The following is a 15,708-nucleotide window of genomic DNA, read 5'->3' as shown; positions in this document are numbered from 1 at the left end:
CAAGATCTCTGAGTGGTAACAGCTAATTTAGAACCCATCATTTTGTATATATGGTTGGGATTATATTTTTCCAATGTGCATTATTGTGCATTTAACATTGAATTTCGTCTGCCATTTTGTTGCTCAGTCACCCAGTTTTGTGACATCCCTTTGAAACTCTTCAGTCAGCTTTAGATTCAACTACCTTGAGTAATTTAGTAATTTAAATAAGTTAGTCAACTCTCTTGGGCACATGACAGTCATAATATGAAAGACAATCAAAAGGCAAATGACAAAAAAGTCAATTTATTCTTCCCTAGCCCACAACAGGACCCTCTCACTCAGGATATACCAGAATGGAAAAAACATGACTTGTAGCCTGTCCTGAAGGGCAAAGTGACTTTGGTAGAACCAAAAGGGGAAGACCTTGTCTTCTACTGGGGGTCTATTAACCAGATCATTCCAGCTGATTGCAGCTGGTAGGACAGTGCCTAGGGGGACTCATGGTTGCCATGACAAGCCATGCAAAGCCTTACGGATTAGAAGTCCCAACATCCTGAATTGCACCTAATGCACAAAAGAGAAGTAGCATAATCTGTGCATGAGCCACTAAGTGAACAGTTTGAGGAGGAAAATCTTAGAAGGGCCACACACAAAATTGGCCTGGAAACAAAAGCATACTTTGGCAATGCAGGGAGTCTGGGGGGAACTCGGAGACTTGGGAGAGGTCCAGCCACTGTGCACCACTACCCCAGCACCTCTAAGAAGAAGCCTGCATTTGGAAGGGGAGGCCAGATGGGATCTCTGCAGTGTGAAGATGTTTGGCAGAGAAGGAGCCAAACAAAGACACAATAAGTTTTGGGTAGAGAAGTCCCAGTAATGGCTTCTAAGAAAAAGCTGGTTGCCTTTCACTACAGACCAGAGTCTAGTGCTGGTTCGGCCAAAGAGCACAACTCAAATTCCACAGACTGACAGGCCAGTGGAGGCAGGACTACCAGAGAGGGATTGGAGCGAGGATTTCACTGCCTGTGACTGACAGCTAATGAACAAGTCAACCCACAAATCAGGATTACAAGACATGCATCTTAATAGACTGGGATCTGTGCAGTAAAAGCAAATCCTGGTGCAAGCCAGACACTTTGGGAACACCTCCGCCACATATGCCGTTGTCTGATTTTCCCCCTCACCTGTATATCTGATCTTTGCAGATGCCATGAAACACTGGCACCCAGTCAAGACCTTTATGTGAAGGTTTTTGAAAAAACTGGTGTCCATAGTTGAGATCCTAAGGGATTTTCAAGAGTGCCAAAGTGACTGAGAAGTACAAGACCTGCTGCCTTTTAACAACACTAAGCACCCACCAACCTAAACGTTTAGGGAGGTCACAGTAGGGCTCTACGTGTTGAGATGCTTGCCACTGTTCTTTGATTTGTATTTTGGGGATTCCACCATCACCTTCAAGAGTCCCCACATCACCACAGCAACCTTCCCTAAGGCAGAGGTGCACTGGACAGGCAGTGAGCACCTATGTGCCATTCCAAACTGCCACCACTGATCAGAGGCAGAGCATGCTGCCTTTATAGCACTGTCATTCGAGGAAGCATTGGGATTTTGACATTGCTGCTGCTTTTAAACCCCCGTGTTTCAGTGCTAATTAACTATAGTATTGTTAAATGACTCACATAGCAGCTCAGCTGAAACGTGCTTTTCAATCAGGTGCTGACTTAAGCTAATTTTCCAGCTGAAGAAAGTGGGGAACAAGGCTTTTAAGAGACTTGCTCAAGGTCAAAGAGCAATTCTGTGTCTCATCAAGAGGTTTGCTAGCTCCTGTCTCTCTGCCCTTGGTGTAAGTCACTAGAGTTTAGATTTGAGCTCAAAGGTGGTCATAAAATATCAAAGATTAGCTCAGTTTTATTTTCTGAAATAGCTAGAAGCAAGGGGAAGTTCTCCACAAGAGGTATAAGCACCATGCCCAACAGTGACTATTGGAAAGTGCAGCCACCTCATTACTGGACTGTGTGCAAAACACTGCTAAGGACAGACGTGACAAGGCACCATTATTTTTACGGCGGTTGAGCCCAAGGGCCCTGATCAGGGCCCCACTGTGTCATTAGGCGCTATACAAAGAACAAAGACAGCCCCGCCTCAAAGAGCTTACAATCCAAGTATAAGACAAGAGCCAACAGGTGGAGACGGATGATGGAGCACAAGGAAACACTGAGATGGTTATGAAGAGCTGGATGAAAACAGCAGTCTGAGCACATCAACTGCCTAACCGCAACTGAGTGTCTTGTAGCCATCACACTGGAGGAGAGTTTTCAGAGAGGATGTGAGCCTGAACAATGGAGCAGCCTTGTGGGAGTTTACAAGGTGTTCCTCCATAGCACAAGAGGTGGCATGGGACAAAGCACACAGGTGAATGTTGGAAAATGCCTTGCTGGAGAAAACCTCACTAAGGCCTGGTCTACACTGGGGCGGGGGGGAGGGGAGGGTGTCGATGTAAGATACGCAACTTCAGCTAGAGGAATACCATAGCTGAAATCGACATATCTTATTCCGACTCACCTCCCATCCTCACAGCACGTGATCGACGGCCGTGGCTCCTCTGTCGACTCCGCTACCGCCACTCGCTCCGGTGGAGTTCCAGAGTCGACAGGAAACATGTTCGGGGATCGATCACTACCTGCCGATATGTAGTCTGGACGTACCCTCAGTTCCGTTTGCCCAAGTACGTTACTAGGCTGCTCAGGGGTTGCTGCTTTTACACTCACAGGCTTATCAGAGGAGCCAAGCAGCTTCAGCTCAGCAGCAGTCCAAGTTCAACGTCTCCATTATAGAAACTGCAAGCAGCACTAAGGGCTCGTCTACACTGCCAAGCTGTCAACAAAACTTTTGTCTTTCACGACTACTTAAAAAAGCCCCTCTCCCCCGCCCCCCTGGAAAGACAAAAGTTTTGCCGGGGCAACTGGCAGTGTGAATGCGGCATTGTCGGCAGGAGCGCTCTCCTGCCGACAAAGCGAACGCCGCTCACAGGGCTGGAAGTATTTTGTCGGCAAAAGTGCCGACAAAGAGCGTTTACACACACCGATGTTTAGCAACAAGGCTGTGTCGACACAGCCATGTCGCTAAAAGCTGTGTGGTGTAGACAAGCCCTAAGTGGAATGTGCGTGTTAAGAGAGGACTGGCCAGTGTCTTTTTCCCTAGGCTGATAAGTTCAAACAACAATTTTGCAAGACTAATTTAACTTATTTAGCATATGTATAGGAAAGAGTGCGACAGGGGCTCAAGTTATGGGGGACCAATAGTTACATGCAAAAAGCAGTAAAGCTTAATATTACATAACTGGTACATCACTGTACCATTGACTGCCAGTCATTAGTTTCCTGCAAATAATTAGTTACACTTCAACCCAGAGTTTCCAGGCAAAACACATTTGGTACACAGACTGCAATCACTTTTATCCTGCAATAACATTTAACCTGCAACTCCCAACTCTGCATAGTCAAGAATTAACCCTACAGAAGTGCTACATTATATTACAGCATATACTCGTTCATAAGCCGAAAATTTTTGGTAAAAGAGTGACACATCAAAGAGTGGGGGTCCACTTATAAACGGGTCTACACCAAAATGTGATGATTTTAAACTCTATGGAATCATTGAATTGAATATCTAATACATTGTCATTTTGTTTACCTGGAGCGTCTTCAGGCATGGAGCCACTCAGCTCCCTGTAGCCGCGGTTCGCCGTTCCCAGCCAGTGGGAGCTGTTGTAAGTGGCGCATCGCTTCCCGCAGCTCCCATTGGCTGGGAACGGCAAACCGCCGCCACTAGGAGCTGAGGGGCTCCGCACCTGCAGACGCTCCAAGTAAACAAAACGTCCCGACCCGCCAGTAGCTTACCCTGATGGGTCGGGAGCCAAAGTTTGCCAAACCCTGAAATATATGGTTGGCTTATGAAAGGGTCATATAGTTTTTGCTATTTTTACCTAACCATCTTGGGGGGTCAGCTTATAAACGAATGGGCTAATGAACGAGTATATATGGTACTTTGTATTACTATAGCGCCTAGAAGCCTCAGTCATGGACCAGAGTCCCACTGTGCTAGGAGCATAAAAAATAGAGCAAGACGACAGTCCCTGCCCTGGAGAGCAAACAATCTACATGTAGATGGATGCAGACAGATGGCGAAGTACAAGGAAGCCATGAGACAGTGTTGTCTAAATATACAAGACAGAGACAGGGTGGGGGATGGGGTAGAACACACCAGCAAAGTCAACAATGTGATCGTGGCAAATGTCACATAGCTCCATATTTTTTCTCCTTCTTTTGGGTAGGTTTACTTGGGAGGGGATCAGTTTATGGAACGAAGAGAGAGTGAGGGTAGGAGGGGCAGGTGAAGAGACTGAGTTAGAGGAAGTGGGAAGGTTGGAGTAAACAGCCAATCAGCACAGGGCACAAGACATCTGAAAACATTTGATGAGAATGTCCCCAGATCCCTGCTGTAGTTGCTTCTGCTCCTACAGGCTGGAGTCTGGTTGGCTCCTCTCTGCAATTCTCCCCTAAGGTCACATGGCAAGGGGAAGGAGAGGCACACACCTTATCATTTCAATTTCAGGCTAAGAAACACCCCGAGGCACCCAGAGCTTTGGATGGGCATCTTTTGGGGTGCATATATTTATAAACGGAACAGCTGAGATTGAATGGGAGTTGGGTGCCTAACTCTTCCACCACCCACACTCTCAAAGCAAACCCCACCTTCAACTAGGGCACTAGGAACGCCCCTTTCCACAACAGAACTGAAAGCAAGGCACTGACCGATGTAAAGGCGTCATTACCTCATGACTTCAGAGTAGCCCTTGGCTGCAGCTACATGCAGAGCAGTAGCACCTGACCGAGGTTGCTTTATATCCTCAAGCTTCCCACTGTTCAGCCACTGCCGTGCATCCTGCTGCATCTGTTGCTCTTCCTCTTTCCTTGCCAAGTCCAGGTCCACCCCTGTGGGAGCAGATCACAGATGGAAAAACAAAATCAAACCAAAACTCACCTGTACTTGTGCGTCAATTTAAAATGGAATAATTTTAACAAAAATTTTGGCCGTTTTGCAATGTCTTCCACAAGCTCACTAACAGCATTTCCTAGGATGTAGGAGAACTCCTGAACCACCCTCAATAGAAACAAATTCACTAATATTAATAATACTTAAAATTGAGAGTCTCATTCATAAGCCAGCCCACAATTAATTGCTAGGTAAAGCATGAATCAGATATGGGTGCAAGAATTGGGTCCTCAATAATGCAGACCTAGCTTGAAAAGAGTCAAGCACAGCCTAAAGAACAGTCTAACAAACTGATTTAAACATGAATATACATTTAATCTATTGTGTACAGCTGATGAGATGCACCTCAGACGCTTTTTGCAAGGTTAAAAAAACCCCAAAAATATTGATAAATGAGCTTATTAACAGTGCATTCCTGCATGCCCAAAACTCACTGAAGTCAATGTGTTGTATTGCAAAGAAATAGGTGATGAATTTAAATGACCGCAGAAATGCGAACAGACATGTTGGTGTGCGCCCACATGGAAGGGAACAAGATTCATCACATTCCTATAATAATGGAGCCACTGATCCTGCCCCAAAGATCACTTAGGAACAAAACAGCCAACACAACGTCTAAGCTGCATATGTGGGTTAAGGCTGGATTCATTCCAGTACACAGACTACTCCAGCACCAACATCATTAGTAAGCTATGCAACAATGAAGCAGAGTTAAATGGCTCTCGTTTCCAAGGGAATGTAGTAAAACTCAGAAAAGGCTACATTTTCCATAGAAACTCCTGGCGAACCTTCTAGGCAGGCTTTCAAGTTTCTTCCTAAGCAAGGCTTGAAAATTCCAGTCTCCCAGATGCCAATATCAAGTCGGAAACGGTCTCTGAGCATAAGGGCCCAGCTCCATTAATTACTACAGACTTTAAGCTTCTATTTTTAAAAGTTAAGGCTCTAACCCTTATAGCAGCACAGAAAACCTTCCAAAAAGGAAGGACTACAATGGTGCCTTCCCAAGGCTGCAGATAAGGCAGGTTAGTATATTTACTGCTGTTTAGACCTTCACAATTTTACACTGGTGCAAGCTTCCAGTGGAGAGGTGCAGAACATGCTTAGCCACACCAGCGCAAAGATAGCCAGTCTAGGCAGTGCCTTGTAGAGGGAACACTTAGGCCTTGTGTGCCCCAGGGGGTTATACATCATCATTAGGGCTCTACCAAATTCAGAGTCCATTCTGGTCACTTTCATGACCAGAGGGTTTTATGAAATTGACAAATTTTATAACTTCAGATGTTTACATCTGAAATGTCATGGTGCTGTAACCGTGAGGGTCCCGGCCCAAAATGGAATCACGGAGGTGATTGCAAAGTTGTTGTAAAGGGGTCCCAACGTTGCCACCCTCACTTCTGTGCTGGGTTCAGAGCTGGACTCTGAAGGCAGCACCCTCCCAGCTTCCTTCAGTTAGAGGTGGTTCCCGGAGGTGGAAGTGAGTAGGATCTCGCCCATGCTTCTGGGAGCACCCCAGGCAGGGGCTCCTAGCTGCTAGTCCATGCCAGGGACAGATTAAGGCAGGGGCCCCCGGCCAATTTTTGGGCCCCCAGGAAAAACAGGTGCCACAGCCCCAGAAGAAGCCCCGTGGCAGAAGCTTCTACCAGGTCGCCCTGACCCCCAACAGGAGCAGCAGGGGAAGAAGCCCAGAGCCCGGGTGCCCTGAGCCCCGGCTGCAGTCGTGGGGCTGAAGCCTCGAGCCAGGGCAGCCCTGAGCCCCAGCTGGAGTGGGGGGGAGGGGGTGTGTGTGTGGAAACCCAGAGACCACGCTGCCCTGGCTGGAGCTGCTGGGGCGGGAAGGGAGGTGGAAGCCCCGAGCCCACACTACTCTGGCTGGAGTGGCAGAGGAAGCCCCAGCCTGTACTGCCCTAAGCCCTGGCTGAAGCTGCGGGGCTGAAGCCCAGAGCCTGGGCTGCCCCAGCTGCAGCCACCGGGAGCAAGACCTGAGCTTGGCACCTGGTGCTGCGGGTGGAGCCACTGGGGGGGAATGGAAGCCCAGAGCCCAGCTCCTGGGCTGCAGCAGCACAGAAGTGAGGGCGTACCACTCATTTCTGTGCCGCCTGTGGAGGTGGGTCTGATCTCCCCACCAAAAGCAGCCGTGCAGAGGAAGGACAACTCCTGACCCGCGGCCGGAATAGCAGCTAGGACCCCCAGGTTCCCAGCAGCAGGGGAGATCAGATTTCACAGGGAAAGGCTGATTTCATGGTCCGTGACATGTTTTTCACGGCCTTGAAATTGGTAGGGCCCTAATCATCATAACTAGCACCAATGCTTTTCATTGTTGTAAAGAGCAACTTGCACCAGTGCAGTGCAGTTGGTTTGAAACTGGCGCAAACTACACAGACATAAGACGCTTTTTAAAACAGTGTAGCTGCTATAAAACCCCAGTATAGACAAGACCTTTGCTGTTCCCAGTGGAGAAAAATATCAAATGCAAATCCAAGTTGCAATAGTTTTTCTTGCTAGGAATAACATGATGGCAATATTATAACAGACCTCAGTGAAGTTAGGACTTCACAGATACCAACTGGCTGGATAAAAATCAATTAGCTGGTTTAAAAAAAATCTTTTATTCAAACTGGATTTGTATTTAAAGACATTTTTCTTTTTAAAAATAAACATAATATGAGTTGTCATTATTTCAACTTCAATTTTAAGGCCTAAATTTACTATAATTATTAAAATCATTTAAATTAAAGAAAAAATATTCAAATGGTACTATTGCTGCCAAAGTTTTAAATAAAGTCAAACCACTGAACTTGAAGTCACTGGCTAAGCACCTACAGCCAGAGTTTGTTGAAGTGCTAAACCAGCTTTTGACAAGAGTAACCTCGTCTGCATGTACAGAGAATGTTTTCATCATTTCAATTCATTCAACTAGTTCAGTTCAATGACTAGTTCATTCAGAGTTGAAAAACCAATTGCGAGTTGAAAAAGCAGGAAAAATGCCCCTTTCAATCAATGAATAAAAATCATGTGAGAGGATGGTATTTACTCCCCTGGGAGAATAACATGATGGGGAAAGGAGTCGAGGAAAGCTGGCTGTATTTTAAAGAATCCTTATTGAGGTTGCAGGAACAAACCATCCCGATGTGTAGGAAGAAAAGTAAATATGGCAGGCGACCAGCTTGGCTTAACAGTGAAATCCTTGCTCGTCTTAAACACAAATAAACAGCTTACAAGAAGTGGAAGATTGGACAAATAACCAGGGAGGAGTATAAAAGTATTGCTCAGGCATGCAGGAGTGAAATTAGGAAGGCCAAATCACACTTGGAGTTGCAGCTAGCCGGAGATGTTAGGAGTAACAAGAAGGGTTTCTTCAGGTATGTTAGCAACAAGAAGAAAGTCAAGGAAAGTGTGGGCCCCTTGCTGAATGAGGGAGGGAACCTAGTGACAGAGAATGTGGAGAAAGCTAGTGTACTCAATGCTTTTTTTTGCCTCTGTCTTCACAGACAAGGTCAGCTCCCAGACAGCTGCACTCTGCAGCACGGTATGGGGAGGAGGTGACCAGCTCTCTGTGGAGAAAGTAGTAGTTCGGGACTATTTAGAAAAGCTGGACGAGCACAAGTCCATGGGGCCGGATGCGCTGCATCCGAGGGTGCTAAAGGAGTTGGCCAATGAGATTGCAGAGCCATTGGCCATTATCTTTGAAAAATCATGGTGATCGGGGGAGGTCCCGGATGACTGGAAAAAAGCTAATGTAGTGCCCATCTTTAAAAAAGGGAAGAAGGAAGATCCAGGGAACTACAGGCCAGTCAGTCTCACCTCCGTCCCTGGAAAAATCATGGAACAGGTCCTCAAGGAATCAATCCTGAACCACTTAAAGGAGGGGAAAGTGATCAGGAACAGTCAGCATGGATTCACCAAGGGCAAGTCATGCCTGACTAACCTAATTGCCTTCTATGATGAGATAACCGGCTCTGTGGATGAGGGGAAAGTAGTGGATGTGCTATTTCTGGACTTTAGCAAAGCTTTTGATACAGTCTCCCACAGTATTCTTGCCAGCAAGTTAAAGAAGTCTGGGCTGGATGAATGGACGGTAAGATGGATAGAAAACTGGCTAGATGGTCGGGCTCAACGGGTAGTGATGGTTCCATGTCTAGTTGGCAGCTGGTATCAAGTGGAGTGCCCCAAGAGCTGGTGCTGGGGCCAGTTTTGTTCAATATCTTCATTAATGATCTGGAGGATGGTGTGGACTGCACCCTTAGCAAGTTTGCAGATGACACTAAACTGGGAGGAGTGGTTGATACGCTGGAGGGTAGGGCTAGGATACAGAGGGACCTAGACAAATTAGAGGATTGGGCCAAAAGAAATATGATGAGGTTCGACAAATATGATGAGTCCTGCACTTAGGACGGAAGAATCCCATGCACTGCTACAGACTAGGGACCGAATGGCTGGGCAGCAGTTCTGCAGAAAAGGACCTAGGGGTTATGGTGGACGAAAAGCTGAATATGAGTCAACAGTGTGCCCTTGTTGCCAAGAAGGCTAATGGCATTTTGGGTTGTATAAGTAGGGGCCATTGCCAGCAGATCGAGGGATGTGATCATTCCCCTCTATTCAGCACTGGTGAGGCCTCATTTGGAGTACTGTGTCCAGTTTTGGGCCCCACACTACAAGAAGGATGTGGATAAATTGGAGAGAGTCCAGCGGAGGGCAACAAAAATGATTAGGGGGCTGGAGCACATGACTTATGAGGAGAGGCTGAGGGAACTGGGATTGTTTAGCCTGCAGAAGAGAAGAATGAGGGGGGATTTGATAGCTGCTTTCAACTACCTGAAAGGGGGTTCCAAAGAGGATGGATCTAGACTGTTCTCAGTGGTAGAAGATGACAGAACAAGGAGTAATGGTCTCAAGTTGCAGAGGGGGAGGTTTAGGTTGGACATTAGGAAAAACTTTTCACTAGTAGGGTGGTGAAGAACTGGAATGGGTTACCTAGGGAGGTGGTGGAATCTCCTTCCTTAGAGGTTTTTAAGGTCAGGCTTGACAAAGCCCTGGCTGGGATGATTTAGTTGGGTTTGGTCCTGCTTTGAGCAGGGGGTTGGACTAGATGACCTCCTGAGGTCCCTTCCAACCCTGAGATTCTATGATTCTATGATTCTACTATTTCTAAAATCTTGCAGGACATGGTAACCAGACACAATCAGTTCAATTAATTAACAACAGATAGTACTTCTGTTTAATAAATCAGCATTAAATGTAAAACATGTTATGGGAAACTTACTTTTTTCCTATGTATCCAGAACTTTAAGGTATTTTTATAAAGACAATTTTAAAATGCTTTGGTGCATTTAATTGAATTCCAATCTCCATCCAAATGCAGCTTGACAAATCACAAGTAAAAAATAATCTAGTAAAGAAATGAGTCACCATTTTCTAACAAAAAATGTTAAGAAACTGAATAAATGTAACCTTTATAATTGCTTAAATAATTGTGTATAAATAATATAGTGTACCATCCTGGTTAGTAAAAAGTACCAAATTTAATGTAAAGGCTATTTCAGTTGCAAATCAACATGTTTTATGGCTATCAAACAATGAGAATCAACCTTTGATTAGAAAAGTAACTCAAAAGTACAAGTGCAACACAAGATTAAAACAAATTATTTAAATCAAAATTTTGTGGCTGATTATTTTAAATCAGTGATTTAAGTCACTGATTTAAATCAATCCACTCTGGATATCAGAGACCTGAATTTAACTTAATCTGAGAGTAAAGAAATCCTGCATGAGGTATTATCATTTTCAGCCATGTTGTATTTTGCCTTCTTTGCACAAGCCCTTTTACAGAGGATGCAGAATGGAAACTAAGTATTAGTAATTTGTGAACTATATCACAGTGTGTTTTATACAATGATTCTAATGCCAGGCCATCAAAGTTAAATTGTTCTGCTACTCCTTAGGCCAGATTTCAGCTTCATCAAGACCTCTAGTATATCCAGTTTCCTTATGAAGACCCTAGAAGGCCCAAAGGAAGCATGTTCAAGTGCACAGCTGCCTTACCTTGTTTCTTTACTTGTTCCAGAAGCAGGTCCTTCATGGCTGCTTCCTCTGCAAGGTCAGATGGGACTTCACCTTCACTGTTCACAGCAGCCACGTTGGCTCCATGGCTGAGCAAGTATCTATACAAATTAGACCCATACTGATGTATCAGACTGTTACCAGATTTGAAATTCATATATGACAGAACAGAGTATCTGGTTTTCTGATTCAAGTGAGGTCCCAAATGAGACTGCTCTGTAAGCCTCTCAATTTAGAGTTTAGAACTCCTGCTGCTCCTCCATCGCAGCCCATGCAAACAGTTGATATACACCTATTTCTATACAGCCAGTTAAAAAAACCAAACAAGACTGATCTTCATTATGTTCTTCCACTTCCCTTTTTATAAGCGAATCAAAAGTTCATACAAGAGCAGGCAATTCCTCCTTCAGCCTGCATGTCATTAAAGAATGTGACAAACTAGCAACGTTCTCAGTTAAAGGTCTTACAGGTTAGGGAGGGAGTGGCAGGAAAAATATTGTTTCCTTATTCTCATCCCTTTCAGAAAAGCTTATTTGAAATTTGCGAAGCTTATCTAGCATTGAAAGCTTCTCTGGAGGAGGAAGCCTAAAGTTTTAAACAGTATCTGGAAGCTTCTCTACGCTCTGGATTTAGACATGAAAAAACAGTAGCTGTTCCCCAAACTCTGCACATTCATTAAGCTTATTAGCTCCATATCATCTTTGATGGGGTTTTAGGATATGCAGAAATTGCATTGATATTTGATGCCAATTTTATCATTTTATACTTGAGCTTCCCCTAAATGTCCTCTATCAAAAATGTTACACATCTTTGTCAAAATGTTCTTCCTCACCCAAGTTAAACACACAAAAAACACCTTCCTTAACCCTTTGCCATTGGAAATTAGCATTCCCTGCCACTCACCATCAGTGCAATGGTGCAGAGTTTGCCTGGGTCACTCAGGCAAAAGGCCACCCACGAGAAGACGGGAGTAACTGAACTGTAGTGGACATTTCTTGGGTTAGGACAGTGCATGGAGCAGCGATTGAAGAAAAAATTGCTAATTTCTATTTGCCTTGGGTATGAGCCAGTCTGCTTTTCGGAACCACAGCTCAACCAAATGAGAACCCTATGGCTTAGTTTTACAATATTTTGATTCCAATTATTCCACTTTCTGAAACAGATGCTCACAGTAACTGGCTGGCTTAGAACAACAAATCTAACATCATAACATCTCCCCCAATGCAACTAGAGTTATTGGTCCCATGGGTTGGAATGAATACCACGGTCAATTGCAGAGTGTTAGTCCTCTCAGCACACTTATTGATTCCAAGTACTGAAGTCAGAGTAATCTTGAGAAGCAAGTCACTCACTCTATGATCTTATCTACACCAAATTAAGCCTACTTTAATTCTGAATGAGAGTGTCCACATAGGTGCAATTTAACAAATCCAAAGCTTTAGTTAATTTGTATTAACTTTTCTGAGTGTCTCCATGTAGACAAGCCTTAAGGGGAGTGGGGGCGGGGAAGGGGCAGGGGCCATGGGGAAGAGGCGGATCAGGGGCTGGAGCAGCACACAGCTACGCAGGGCACCAGGAAATGTGGTGCCCCAAATTTTCTGGTGCCCTACGCAGCTGTGTACTTTGCGTATGGGTAAGGACAGCCCTGCTCCAAGAACCTGTCTACATTAGGAACATTTTCAAGAGAACATAACTATAGTTATCCTTCAAACCCCTAGTCAGAGGTGCTGCATGGGCATAAAAAGCAAGGCTTTACACTGGTGCTGCTTAATCCAATAATTTAACCACTTTACACTTGTGCACCATGTCTGACAGTAGGGGTTTAAACTGGAGTAACAGCATCACGGTAATTATACACCTTTTACGTTTTTCAAATGTACACCAAAAATAGAACCTTTTCAGTCCCAAAGCCCCTCTGTAAAGTTTAAAATTCTGCATGCATTCCCTTTCGAAGGGGGACAGGCACAGCTGCTCAGCAAGCAGTTGAGCTGCAGCTGATTTGTGCTTTACTAATGTGACCGGAAGAAGAGCTCTGTGTAAGTTTGAAAGCTTGTCTCTCTCATCAACAGAAGTTGGTTCAATAAAAGATATTACCTCACCCACCTCGTTTCTCTAGTGTGCACACGGCCAGTCATTGTGCTTCTGTTTTAGCTTAGATATCTGACATTGCATTAAGCACTTCAGATGCAATTATCAAAAGGCAGACTGGTGACATCTTCCACCCAAACCCCTACAATCAGTAGCAAAGACTAAAAACAACTTATCTTCTGTCCTTTTAACTTAGCATTACCAACATCTGCTGTTCTGAGTCACATGGCATCAGCCTTCCCTGTGCCAGATCTGAGGAGGAGGGTGTGGAATTTGTTATTGTAAATACCCATGACAGCTTGAAACTCACTCACTCTGCTATGTTCAGATAGCCACAGGATGCCACAGCATGAAGGGGGGTCCAGCCCTCATTATCCTGCTGGTTTACACTGGCTCCATTTTCTACCAGGAACTTCACCATGTCCAGGTTCTCGTCTATACAGGCCTATGGGGGAGGAAGCAGGTGGTGTTAAATATAGTAAACAACTTCCATTTTCGGTTTACTAGCAGTAAGTGATACCTAGGCTTCACACCCACACTATGCCTGCTCACTGATGTCTGTCTACCTGACAGCTCTGCCTCTGATATCTCTATACTGGTTTGTCCTGTTCCCTCCCTCCCCATACACACCCTGCCTCAGAGGAAAGGATCATGCTGTAAAGTGATCTGTCTATATTCATCTTAAGTATGGCATTAGATTCCTGTAAGCAAGGCAACTTGTAGATTTATTTAGATCATGCTGTTCCAGAAAAGTTTCAATGACATGAATGCCAGGACACTCCAGGAAATAACTATTGCATTAGGGTTGTGCAGCCAAAGTATGAGTTCAGGGAAATTAACAGTCAAACATGCAGGAAAATCAGAACTTCTGCAAATGGGATATTTGCCCCTTTATACAGATGACTCCGTAGTGAAAATGAAATTTTACTGAGAAGTGACAACATAAAAATGTCATATTGTTACTCAAACTCATTTATTAAGAGTAGTTTTTGCTTACTTTACAAACTAAAATTAAATCTGACTATTCCTGTTAAATAGCACTACAGAATCCAAGCAGCTAAGAGAGAGTGGGGTTCTAATCTAGCATGTGTATCAATACTACTAGATTTCAACCGCAGACACTTTTGCTAGGAGGTTGCCAGAAAGAACCAGCTTGACTTTCAGATCCCAGGCTAAGCCTGCAGAGCTGAGTGTAAGGACAAATGTTTTTCTGTGTAACCTGAGCAGATCTGGCATGGAAATCATTTAGACAGACAGACATGGATCCTCACAAAAACATTTGTACAATCATGTTTCAGACTGGACCAGCACTTAAGGTTCCATTCCGCTGTGAAGATGATTTTGACCATCAGCTCCCTTTAGCTTCATCAAAACATAACAATCTGCCCAATAGTTGACATACAGAGTGGCATTCTTCTGATCGGTTTTAGGTAAAATGGACAATGTTTCAAACATACACAAGCTCACAAAAGAGAATGAATACTTGGAAGTTAAACATTTTACCCCTTCATTGCTCAAAAGTAGCTGGACTCATATGTGATTCTCTATTGTGTTCTTGTTTGTGCTTATCAAAGGAGTCCTTTAACTTTTTTGGCAGGGGAAGGAGTAGATGGGAAGATAAAATGAGTTACTTGGAGGCCAGAGGTGTAGTAAGTACTAAAGGATTACACACCTCCTATGTGCACATATATGGGCGCTTGTCCTCTGGCCAGACTGATCATCTGTAGGCCATGGCTGCAGGCTTCCTAAGGTCCCTAATGAGGCCACCATGACATGTTTGTTGTGATACACAATCTAAAAATAGCCACTTTGTCCTTTGAACAAAAAGCCAGTTCACCACCAAAAAAACAGTGAGGAAACAAAGAGCACATCTTCTGAAGTTAAATAAAAATACTATGAGGTTCCCTTCATAAGCATATTCATTCCTCAAACAACTAAAATAAAAAGCCTGCATTCTGTAATTAAACTATAGCAGAATGGGGGGACTCATTAAATAGTTAGGACTCTTACCACTCATGTCCACCCAGGGTATTTGTGTACTTTTACCAGGATATTTGCTCTTTCAGCGAGGAGCCTACTTTGAAGCTTTAAACAAAATCTGAATATGTTAAGGACACACTCAACTGATGCTGAGATAACTAGTCAGGAAGGGAGGTTTTCAAAAAGAGGTGACAAAATTCTTAAGCTTTCCCATCTCATGGGTTACATATCATTCCTGTCTCTAGCCTGCAGGGAACCCGCCCTTTAAAAAAAAAAAAATCCTGCTGTCTACTGATTTGCACCTGAATGGAGATGGAGTGGCTGGACTGCTAGGATACTACACTGGTGCAAACACCCCTAAGTGCAGCAAGTTACAGCGCTTAAAGCACCACACTGGGAGGTGGAGTACCTGCAGCGCTGGGAGCCTAGCCATAGCCCTAGGAGGAATTCTTCCTTTGTAGGATTTTTTATTACAACCCACTCCCTACCCTTTAAAGCCCTGAGGCATAAGGTGGAGGGTGTCTACATTAGTACTTATGTCAGTGT

General features: G+C 44.4%; 1 protein-coding gene across 8 annotated transcripts in view; it reads right to left on the bottom strand.

The window, feature by feature from the left end:
• PPP1R12B (protein phosphatase 1 regulatory subunit 12B) overlaps positions 1-15,708 on the bottom strand; it is a 166,544-nt gene that overhangs the window by 115,341 nt on the left and 35,495 nt on the right. For all 8 annotated transcript variants that reach the window (XM_039534407.1, XM_039534408.1, XM_039534403.1 and 5 more), the window contains exons 2-4: positions 13,497-13,627; positions 11,077-11,195; positions 4,817-4,976 (exon numbers count right to left, since the gene is read on the bottom strand). In XM_039534407.1, coding sequence (XP_039390341.1) covers positions 4,817-4,976; positions 11,077-11,195; positions 13,497-13,627 — 410 coding nt within the window. The remainder of the gene's footprint in view (positions 1-4,816; positions 4,977-11,076; positions 11,196-13,496; positions 13,628-15,708) is intronic.

Source organism: Mauremys reevesii, linkage group 4 (genome assembly GCF_016161935.1).
Source record: "Mauremys reevesii isolate NIE-2019 linkage group 4, ASM1616193v1, whole genome shotgun sequence".
Classification (NCBI taxonomy): Eukaryota; Metazoa; Chordata; order Testudines; family Geoemydidae; genus Mauremys; species Mauremys reevesii.
This window is presented reverse-complemented; position numbering and strand designations above follow the sequence as displayed.